This window comes from Anopheles arabiensis, chromosome X, assembly GCF_016920715.1.
Source record: "Anopheles arabiensis isolate DONGOLA chromosome X, AaraD3, whole genome shotgun sequence".
In the NCBI taxonomy this organism is placed as follows: Eukaryota; Metazoa; Arthropoda; class Insecta; order Diptera; family Culicidae; genus Anopheles; species Anopheles arabiensis.
The window spans coordinates 17,011,296-17,023,574 of NC_053519.1; the positions used below are offsets into that span (position 1 = coordinate 17,011,296).

The 12,279-nt window shown below is 44.4% G+C and overlaps 1 protein-coding gene across 1 annotated transcript in view; it reads right to left on the minus strand.

Moving 5' to 3' along the window:
- LOC120906463 (probable cyclin-dependent serine/threonine-protein kinase DDB_G0292550) overlaps positions 1-12,279 on the minus strand; it is a 77,093-nt gene that overhangs the window by 3,695 nt on the left and 61,119 nt on the right. Inside the window, exon 3 of the mRNA XM_040318167.1 lies at positions 4,863-4,950. Coding sequence (XP_040174101.1) covers positions 4,863-4,950 — 88 coding nt within the window. The remainder of the gene's footprint in view (positions 1-4,862; positions 4,951-12,279) is intronic.

Here is a 12,279-nt window from a genome sequence, read left to right on the forward strand (position 1 = left end):
CAGCGCAACGAAAACAGAAACAAAACGGACGATAAAATTCTGCCCAAGACTTACTCGGGCAAAACTGGTAAGGGGTTAGTATCCTTCAGTCTTTCAGTCACAAATCAAATGTTTTTTTTTTTTATTTTATTCAGAGGTACGGATATAAATTAAAGATTTTAGCGCAACGAAATTAGTTTTTTAAAGATCCGCCTAAAAGAGTGCTATAAATACGCATCATTACGAGCTTTTTTATAGCCATCTTATGAGGAAACTGCCTCTAATTTACGCTTCAACGTTGTGCAGGTAGTTCCCGAGATACGCGAGATACCTCTTATACGCGGATTCGGAGATACACGAAAACCATGAGATTCGTTGAAAACGCGGAAATTCGAGATACGTGATTTCTTCACGGTCCAAATTAAAAACGTAGTTCGGGGACAACCTGTAATCGGCATTTCTTTTGAAGAATCGCTCTTTGACGGGTTACATTTGTTTACGCCATGAACCACTGCAGACCACCGGCTGGAGAGGCTGCCGGTAAGCGTGTGAGCCCCATTTTTTTGTTAAAGATTTTTATGGTCCAAAAGATCGATGGTCTAATTTAAAAGGGTGTTGGATGGTTTCGACCAGGTAGTAAGAGAAAACGGGGCAAAAATTTTACCTCTTATTTAAGCATTATTTCACTGCAAGGATAAATTCCAAAACTCAATATATATTCATTGGAGTACTTTTGAAAACTATATAAGTTTTGTGATCCGTTATGAAACAACAATAAAGAAACATACGAATTAAGATTGAATAGTCAAATGACGTAAATTGTATAACTTTGAAAATAAGCTTTAAGTATTGTCGCAGAGCTACTTGAAAGTTTTACATGGTATATTTTAAAAGTTATGATATTTATAAACAGTTTGTGTATTGATGTAACAAAACATACAAAATTGCTTCACGTGGGGCAAAATGGGCGGTTACGCTTGGTATATGGTGATGCTATGGTGATGCTATATATATATATATATAGCATTGTTTATCCAAAGATAAATAGTAAAGGCATAGAATAACGATACAATAATTGTGTTGCGTGGAAAATTCATATGGCTATTCATTAAACTGCCTAACATGCCCGTTTTGCCCCGCTTTCTCCTATTCTCGAATAGCCTTGAACATTTAGCTCGGAGTTGAAGATGTAGATTCTTGCAAGTTATGGTACGGAATCAACTCTGCACGAAGAATTGTGTATGACTCACTCCGACTCTCCATGCATACTCATTCTTTCGGGGGTAAATTGACGCTCTGTGAGCTTTTGAGCTGAAGCGCAAACGAATGCAGGTTTTGTGTGGTGGATTTGTTATGAGTTTTCTTTCTACACTGATTCAGCTAGGGTTTTCGTAGAGCACCCGTTGACACATTGGATTAAGTCGGTTAGATTTTTGGTAGTGTCTCACGTAAAGTTCCGTAAACGAGCCAGGTAGGTGCCCCAGAGCCCTCCAGAAGCGACACAGTCACTACCTCGTCGTTCTCTTCTGCGGCAGCATAATCAGCATAAAAAAAGACTACACAATTAGTTTCGCATTCAGCGCCACTCCCGCGGTTCGGAAAAAGTTTCCGCGAGACATATCTTTGCGAGACAAACACTGGCGGAACTGCTTGCAGAGAAACATCGTTTATGCGCTACTTGAGTGCACACCTTCCAAATCACGGTTGAAAGCTCGCACGTGTATGTGTGTGTGTGTGTGTGTGTGTGTTTATGTTTCAATCCGTCGCATGCTGGCGAAGCAGAGTGCTGCTTGGCATTGGCTTTATCGTGTTTGCATTCTTTCTCTCTCTCTCTCTCTCTCTCTCTCTCTCTCTTTCTCTCTCTATTTCTCTCTTGTAAAAAAAAGCGGATGAGTTGCTACGCGTTTGATCGTGGCGGTGAAAATTTGAACACGCTCGAGCAACATCCGGAAACATCCCGAAGCCAAGCGGGTGGAAAGTTTCTTCGGTTGCCGCGGAAATTTGGCATTGGGAGGTGCGTTTTCCGAGACGACAGGAGCGGGTCTCGGTGTGTACGTGTGAGCGCTTTCCCATCTCGGCCTCGTGACCGGAGTCGCCGAACCGTTAAATGATACTTCGATCGGTTTGTTCTAACCTTCCCCCTACCCCTGACAGTGCTACTTATACGAAATTTGTTTATATTAAAAAAATTATAATTCTTCGCTTTGCTTACAAACCAACATGCGTGCGCGTGAAGATTGGCTTTTATAAGTGAATGTTAAGCTCAAATTTAAAGTCAGCTTTTTGGTATCTACTGTATATGAATGTTTTTCATTTTTAAATTTGCCTCCATTCAAACAGTCTCGTCCAATTCATTACTGTCGTTACTGTGACGCCGATTGAGAATGCTTGCCGATCGATAGCTTCGTGGTGGAGTGTTCGCCGCAGCCCAAACACAACGTGCGACATACCGAAGCATCGATTGACACGTATGCCACATGCAGCCTTTGCGATCTGCATCCCCCATCCTCATTATTCCGTAACGTCCCGAGATATTTTCCGACACCCATTTTCCCGCCGCCAATATCGGGCCAGGCTAAGCAATCAAAGCAACCATCAAACGGGCTGCAGCGTACACGTATCTGCCGGTCCAACACAGCAAGGGCAATGGAATCCCACTCTTCCACGCACAAGCGTTGCGGGGATTTGCTCTACGCAGTGTGTGTGCAGTGACAATTTTACGTCAGTCATTCCATAAAACGGTGCTATGCTCAAAGGGACCGGAATGCGGTTCTGTGCGCGTTCCGCCATTGGGGACTCCCTGCACCAACATTGAATTACATTTTGGGCGTATTCATGTATGTGTGTACGTATGTGTGTTACGTTGTGGTCCGCTGGATTCGGGACTGTCCTGCCTAACCCCGGTGTTTGCCAAACATTGCGCTGCAATAATGTGTCGGGCGCTCGTGTGCTTTTCTGGGTAACCGCTCCCCGGAGATTAGGCTGTAATGTGTGAAGCATCACCCTTCAGCATCCCACCGGTCCGGCAGGAGTTTTCCACTGCCCGTACGGCAGGACGGCGCCAGCTAATCACTTGACACGGCCCGGGCCGTCCTTTTACGAGGCGGATCCGGTATTCGGCCTAGCGTAGGAACGGCGAACGGGTTCCAGGAAATTAACTGGACTGTATAGTCTGTATGTACCTATGTATAGATGTGTGTGCAAAATCGAAATGGGTACCATGCCAAAAAGGATACATGGGTCTATTGCGACAATAGCTTCATCCGGGGACGTCAATTACGCCGTACGTCGAGCCGGCGAGCGAAAGTAAGTCGCTGTCGTCGTCGTCACCGTCCACAAGCGTACACTACTTATCGACCGACCGGCCGTACATCCCGTGCAAATAGGTGTATGGTAATCGAATCGAATCTTGTTCGTCGCCAGAAATAGTTTCATCCAACCGGCTAACCGGGGCCTATTATCTCAAACGGCGTGTGTGCTCTTTAGGGCATCAACTGGGATCTAGATGGCATGAATGTGAAAGCATTAGGGGTAACATTTAACCTGCCTGTGTGTGTGTCGCACACCAAGAGCCTTCCAACTGGACAGAAATGTGTGATAGAGGTTATCCAGAAACAGTCACATTTTGCCTGGATACGTTCAAAAGTCGTGCGTTTGGAAGTCAAGACCAAGAAGAACCCCAATAAAAACACCCTCGACGACTCGGTGAACAGTTGCACATCAAAACAAGAAGCACGGCAAACGGTGTGAACATTTGCATAATGAATGGAAATAAAAACCTTTGGGTCCTACCCCACTCCAGGTTAGGGAAGGTGGTGGAGCAAATATCGAAAAATGAAACGTTTCATCTTCATCACCATCATCATCATTTTCATCTTCAACCTAGCCGGTACCTGGAATTTAATTTTGTGGGCAGCGTAAGAAGGAACATGAAAATAACGCGTTGAGAAGAGTAGCTTGAGAAGAAAATTATGTATTCCGATTTTCCACCGTGCCCCGTTTGATGCATCATTTACAAATTGTGCACCATCAGCACGAAAAGCACACACAGACACACATACGTACACACTCATTGTGCACAAGGACTATGCTGGCAAGGTACAATTAAACGAGGAAGCGAGTGCGCGTACGCTGCTCAGAGCAGCGGATGGACGGTAAAGAGCCGCCGTAGCGCAATCGCGCACATTCTTTTGAAGTTGAATTTAATCAGTAGGTTCTAGGCGCCACAAGCACTCTGCCGCAAAGGCTGCGGGAATGGATGAACGCCCAGATGAGATCCAGGGGATGCTGCGGAGAAGCGCACGGACGACTCGTTTCGGGAGATCGCCTTCGGATTGATACGCAGCCGGAGACGGCCGACTACCTGGTCGGGTTATCCCCTAGTTACTTATTCAAAAACCTAATTTCTGCTCAGGGTGCTTTATTAAGCTTTATGAAATACCTTGGTAGCTGCCACGATGTGGCCGCTAATGTACTGTTCCTACCGCTGTGTGGCCACTGCCTTCTTCGGTACGGGCGTAAGTGTCCTGGAGTTGTTTGATGTCTGCCTAAATCAATTCGCGGTACCGACGGGCGTTTTTAAAATGGGAGAACAGTTGGAAAGACAACCCCCCGCGCAACTAAAACTGCCGGCTCCAATAATGAAGATGGCAGTTACGAACAATATGGTCTCTGAAATATATTCCGATATTTTGCACCTTCTTGGAGTACGGAAATGCATTCTGGTGGAAAGAATTACGCTCAAGGCTAACGCTCAAGGCTAACGCTCAGAAAATTTAAATTTGATGAATGTGTGCCGTAGCTTCATTCCCCAATTTGAGTGTTCGGGATTAGAATAGCAGAACTTCGTCCTGCCAAGAACGCGCGGTTATTGGATGACTTACCCGAAGTGACGCTTCTTCTGTTGATGGGACGCCAGCTGACGGCGGCAGCGGAATGCCCGATCGCACACGTTGCATGTTAGCGACTCATCTGTGAAAACGAGAGAAAAAGATGGAGATTAAAGTGTACAGCTAGCAGTGCTGCAAAATGTCACTATCAATGTCATAAAAAAATCTGACTGAAACAAATTCCACATCAGCGTCACGTACTCAATTGTGATAATCAGAGGTGATACTCAGTACGATTGGTGCGACTAACACATGCTCATGACATCTTTGCAACCATCGCTTGGTCAGTCACTATATCACGACTTTTTTTTGCTGTGATCAATTTTGCAAAATGTCACTGACATAGTCATGACAAATTCCGGCTGAAACAAAATCATCTCAGCGTCACGAGCTCTACTGCGAAGATCAGAGACGAGTCTCAAACAGTTGGTGCGACCATCGCATGCCTATAGAGCCGTCTAGAGTCATTCGGAACCGTTGGAGTCATCGGTTATCGCATTGCGCGGCTAGTCTGCAGTCAGAAATGGTTCCGGTCGGTCCTACCGATCTTAATGCCTCTGACTGCCGAGTAAAGGCTTCAGTCGGCTCCGAATTGCTCCGAACGGATCTGCACGGCTGCCACCATAAAAAATCAGTTAATATCCAATATGTACGACTTATCTAAAGCGTTTGTAGCCAAGTTCTCACATTCTGCAAGACAAATTGTACTTTGCAACCTCCCCAAAAATCAAAACCAAAATGAAATGATTATGCTTAAGATAAAAGGATTTACATTAAGGATTAAAATAAACAAAATGCCAAAGTCCTGCAATACATAGCTAATTAGTAGGTTAGATCACACAGTCCTTTCCTTAATTCGCGAATCATTTCCCTTCAAGTGTCAAAAAAATATTTGCCAATCTTTTTGGGTTCACACACCACGAATCTGCGTCGGATAAAATATCGTAATTTAACAAAATTATTCATAAACAACAGGTTCTTGTTATAAGAAATGAATATACCACCAGAACATTTGGAGGAGCGAAAACTAATGTTTAAACACGATTTATTACAATTTTTCTCTTGAACTATCAAAAAATTGCAGGCAAATATTTTTGTTATTCATCCAGCGATGGATAGCTCGGATTGCTTATAAAAAAATTCGCAACAGGCAGCTAGATTTCCCCTACCTCAGTGAAAAAGTGAGGATTAGCTATATTTTCTAACAGAACTGCCGTGTGAGAACGCGACAAATGAAAAATATCCTATTTTAATAATAAGGATAAATGAGATTGCATGTGACTTTAAAAGTATATTAAAAAAATTTTAATTAAAAAGAGCACAATGAAATATAACATTGAAATTTTTTAAATAAGAAACGATTCTAGATTTGAGGCGAGGAGTACAAAAAGTTAATTTGTTTAACAATAATGATTGGAAACAGCATTTTATATAAATATTGAGGTATGTTTTTTATTCTCAACTTTGCGGCCCGCGAATCACTGAAAATCTGTATTTGCGGCCCTCTGATGAAATGAGTTAGAAACAGTTGGTCTAGGAAATCGTTTTGCAAATCGTCTTGGAAATCGCATTCCCAGCACGGCGTAAAAGAGGAATCAAATGCAGATGCAAATCGATGAAAACGCGCTTTGAAACAGAACTAGAACCCATAATCTGGTCAATTTATTATCGTCACCAACCAGCAATTGGATGCTCCAAACATCTTCTCGGATAGTCCGTGCGCGTTTCGCACGCGCACTTGAGGACGAAAATAGTTTGCACTGGCCCTAAACCCCACCGATACCCACATCAAATGCCAGCGCTGCAATCCGGTAACATGATTTGAAGCGCACCACCCTCCCCCCGTCCAGCCATGGTCTGGTGCGACTATTTTCTTCCCGGACGGACATTCCGTCAGCCGTCCGCTCGGGCGCAAAGTTCGCGAGCGTGCAATGTATTATTCATGGTGCATCTGTCCGCCAAGCGATCATGCTGCCTAGTGCCACCTAGGGATGGGTAGAGCAGAAGGGAGGGGGGGGGGTGTTCGTTTCAGACCGGATCCGGGGAGATTCCTTTGCGGCGATGTAGAATGCGTGCCCGCTTAGCCCTTAATGGGCTAAACCGCAGTGACAAGGATATTATGCGCTGCCTTCTTCCCTCGTCCGTCACAAGTGTGACTATTCCAACCGTTTTTAGAGAACCGTTTTATTCTTCATGTTTTCGAAATCAATTCACGTGTAACTTCGGTGTTTTGTTGTTTTTGTTGTGTGTCATTGTGTTGTGTTGTTCTGGTAGCCGCTTCTCGGGAAGTATACGTTGGAAGCTGCTGCTGACTGGAGAATTTTGTTTTGAGATGTTGTTGCTGTGTTTATGGGAAAGTTTATCTGAACGTGGTCCTTTTTCTACGGAAATTGGAAAGGGTTCGGTGCACTTGCTGAGATACACGGCACATATATCGTTCTTGCCATGATGCAGCAATTTTCCAAGTAGTACAACTTTCATCTCATACTAGACACGCTGGGTGTAATGATGATTTATTCCTTTTTCATGCTCTCCATCCCAGGTTCGCAATTGATGTGCAGCGCCCAACCGCCCAGTTACTCGTATTCTATTTTAGGGATATTCGATGAAAGTGTTAGCACACAACTGCAGGGATTAAAATTGGATTTGCCTGACTAAGAATAATCCTTGCAGAACGGTAGAGCAGAACCTGGAACGATACGGTACCGTTGCGTGTTTCAATCCTGGAAACAGCTCGGAATACTACAACCCAACGGAAAATAAATACTGCTAGAGTGTGCCTGCCGAGCTGCTTCTGAGCGCTCCTTAAAGCGCCGATTGATAGCAACCATCAATACTCTAGCTCCCGGCCAGCAGCACAGTGTCTGAGCTGGACTGTGGCGTCCTCCCAGCGTGGTTCGATTTTTCAATCAATATCGCACGGTGTGCGCACAGACGCAGATGAGCGAATGGGCACTAAATCTTTTCCCATCCCTGCGCCATCCTCTCGACGGTTGCTGATGCTGCTGCTGCTGCTGCTAATTGAGAATAATGAGTATTATATTATAAAGTGCTTGAGGAGCGATGAACAAAGCGAGCCATCAGCACGCATCTTGGTCGGCTTGGAGTGGCTGAAGTGACTATGCCGACTAGCAGGCCCAGGCAGTTGTGGCAAAACTCGCACGGATGAATTTACTTGGGCGACGTGAATGAGGCATCATCTTCACTTTTTTCGCCCATTTCCACCACACCCACGCTCTCTCTGGCGAGGTTCTTACTCTGGCTCAAGATGGTGGCGCGATTATGTGATTCTGCCGGACGGCTCGACTGGAAAGGGCTAGAACGAATTATGTGATGATGCTGGCAGAAATGACCGCATCGGAAGTCATTGCACAGCTTTTGTGTGTGTGCGTGTGTGTGTGTCTCGTTTAAGTATGAGCGACCATTTTGCTGACACGGGCACACATGAAAATTCGGGACGTTTTTCCCTTTTTTACATTGAAAGATCGTTTCGCTGGAAATGCGGGAAGCACCGAACGGGCGATAAATAAGCTTGTGGGTGGAGGGAGGGACTGCTCATAAAACCGGGCAGTGACCACGGAGGAAATCGCTCCGCTTACCCGCAAAATGGTAACAAATCAGCGATCGGCAGGGATGAAATCGTGCCATAATCCGTAGGCGCCCCTTAAGGAAACGATAGCGTTTGGTCACGCTTTTACTTTGACCCCGTGGCCCCGAAAAAGATGATGATGGTTGCAAGCGGCGGAGTGCGGCCTAGAATTGTGTGCGAAGCAACGGAAAATTTGAGGCGGAGATAATGGAGGTACCCATACCGGGCTTCCGGAGCCTTTCAGCAGCTGCTGGGGAAGGTCTGGAGTGGGATGCTCCTTCAGTGACAGAGCAGCGTGAAAAAAGCGACGATAAAGCAAACGTGGCGTGGGTTTGCCATCCTGCCGGTCACAGGCGGGGGCAATATCGATGGGGAATGGGGACGGAGCTCGAAGGGAGCTATGGAGGCGATGAATGGTCTTGAGCTGGTTATAAAATGATGCGGGTGGAAATGAAGAAGAAGAAGAAAGAAATTGGAGAAAAAAAAAAACAAAAGTGTACAAACTTTACGCTGAGCAAGATTTTAACGGTAGGATATGCCGAGGTGTTAGCGATTGTTAGAAAAGGAAAGAAAGCAGAAATCAATAGCAAAAATCTCCCACCGTCGGTCGATAGAGTTTCGATTTACGTTTTGGCAGATGAGTGTGCTGTTTTTTTTTGTTTGTTAGCCCTCAAGGCATTGCGAATTCTATGGACGGTAGAGAGACAATACGGCTCGGTGGGAGCAAACAGTGGTAGGTAGGCGTCCACGCGCTCGAAAGAAAATCTCCCGGGAAGATGGCACGACATTCATCACTTTTATGGTGGCACGCACAGCGATCATCGATAATTTTGCTGGCCAGTGTTCGCAGGCGAAGGGCGAACGATTCGGCCGGAAATGTTTTAGCTAGACGAAATTGTTAATGTGCGTGGAATATTCTGGTTGGGATGTTATCACAAATTCCAGGTAATATTTAGGATAACAGTTTGCTCATATTACAGACCTTGCTAGAAATCCAGAAGTTCCAGGAAAATGTGCCAACAATATGCGCAGGAGTTCAAAGATATTATAGAGACGATAGCGCGATACAGGTTTGAAAAGATTGCAAAGCGATATGACGTCAAGGAATCTGCTATCTGATATATTCGTTCTAGGTTCAATGTAAGGAAATTTAACTGCGGAAATGTTGCCAACAGCCTCTCGCATTAACTCGACCCGAATATATCATTCATTGGGTGATAGGACATTAACCACCATAGGCAGACAGATCATTCTCACAAACTCCCGAATGGCCAGTCAGCACAGTCCCAGTGTATTTGTCAGCTCATATTACTGCGACAATAACAACAGCCACTTACACTAAGACTCTTCAAGGATGTAATCCAAACCACGGTAGAGCATCGACGAATTCTACCAATGGGAGATTTTACGATACTAACCAGCAGTTGTACACGGATCGCATTGCGCGTACACGGTTTAACACTTGGCGGCTTAAATCATGTCAACACTCCATACCAAACGACACTTCTCAAACTAGCTGCATTTCTTCAGACGCCGAGATTTTTTTTTAACAAACTAGTGATGAGAGCTTCGGATTGGATTCATGAATCCAGTCCGACGCTGTCATTCTTAATCCGGATACGACTCCGAAATAAAGATGGCTTCGAATCCAGTTGCTACGAACGAATACAGATCCAATTGGCTCCGATTGAATCCGGATTACTCGGATCGCATCCAAATGGCTCCTATTAAATCCGTTTTACTACCGTGATTAATTTGTAGAGCAAAATACTTACACTACATAAGTAAGCTTGAAAGCAACCCTAGCTCATAGCTAACATTGCTGTCTTCATAGCTACTCATATAAGCAGAAATTCGATCGTCTATGTGCGTGCCGGCAAAAACCGTGTACTGGTTGTTTCCAGATTTTTATTTTGATAAATCTCGTCTGTTATTGTTTGCTTTCCTAATATATTTGGATTCCTTTTACGATTTAATAACAGTTTCCCGCATTATTTTTATCCATTTCCACAACTAGTTGGCATTATCCTACCATTTTGCATCCAAATAATAACAATTTTGAGCAACGTTACATTGTTGAATAGTTTAAATCAATTAATTGAATCTGAACTATTTTCAAGACCATAAGTGGTACAGACAGGCCTTGACCGACAACGGTTGTTGTGGCAAAGAAGAAGAAATAATTTCTGGAAGCTAACATTAAATCGTGAGCTGAGCCGAAATAAAAATCGAAAAGTATTAAAAAATCACAGGAAACTTATTGCTACGTGAATATGTAGAATACAATGTAACAGTTTGGCTGATAAGTCCCCGGTCTGACACATAGATGGCGCCGCTGATATTAAATGCATATTTTTTTTATATAGTACCAACCTTCAAATGATTCGTGTCACAAATTTGACGTCTGTATGTCAATTAGTTTGTTAGACAGAGCGTCTTTTGTCAAGCAACTTTTGTGTTGTGTTGTTCCACCAAGACAACGCACCGTGCCACAAGTCATTGAGAACGATGGCAAAAATTCATGAATTGCGCTTCGAATTGCTTCCCCACCCACCGGATTCTTCAGATCTGGCCCCCAGCGACTTTTTCTTGTTCTCAGACCTCAGATGCCCAATTCATTTAGCCGGTCTCGTAGTACAGTCGTCAACTCGTACGACTTAACAACATGCCCGTCATGGGTTCAATCCCCAAATAGACCGCGCCGCCATACGTAGGACTGACTATTCTGCTATGGGGGGGAATCAATTAGTCACTGAAAGCCAAGCCCACAAATGGGTACAGGCAGGCCTTGACCGACATCGGTAGTTGAGCAAAAGAAAAAAAAAACTATTTAAAAAATATGCATTTAATACTAGCGACGCCATCCATGTGTCAGACCGGGGACTTATCAGCCAACCTGTTATGATGATGATAAGTCTCACCTCTTACCCCAACACAGGTTTGATAAGGGCCTAAGTATCTTTAAGGTAATATTACTCTTGTAAAAATAGTGAAATAGTAATAGTAAATACAGTAAATACAGTAAATACAGGCTCCAGGTCCAAGGCACTACCTTCCGAAGCAGATGAACCTAATGTATCTGGAATTGGCCACTTACAATAATGAGTGAATCCTGCTGTGATCCCACAGACCGTGTGCAGGCAGTGAAATCGCTAAATAGAATCCGAATGTCCACTTGTACGCGTGCGTCGCAGGCTTGATCGCAGAGCTACCTCAATAATGATTGATGTTTTTTTTCCCGAAGCATACATATTTTGTCAAAAGGGATAAAAACTGTTTAAATCAATATTTTTAAATTTAATAAAAGTACTATAACTCATTTCAGACACGGCGTCATGGAGGAGTTCACTACGGAAATGTCACTAAAACCTTTTCATAATAATTCCAACCGATAGGGGACGGATAGCATCGCCAATTCGTACAACAAGACTTATTCCAGTTACTGCCTAAGCCAAGTTGTATACTCGTATCAGCAAACTTCCAATACCCGTTAAGTCATCAGCTCTGTATCCATCCAATAATCATTCCAAGTACTGGTACTTGCTAAGCTCTGTACTCTTATTCGCTAATTCTTCCAAACAGCCAGATTGCAGCTCGTGCAAACTACGAACATTGTCACCCGCGCGCGCCCAGCGCCGCCAGCCAAGAATTATGCGGAACGATGGCGCAGCGCGCCGCAAGAGCTTATAAACAGAGCAATCAACTGCGCGATTTAACGACACACCAGTCCGCCCTTTAATGTCCGCAGCGCGAAGTGGCACGCGCGTCGCCCCTGCAAGACAGCCCCTTTACGGGGTAGCACTGTTCGGATGGCGGCAGCAA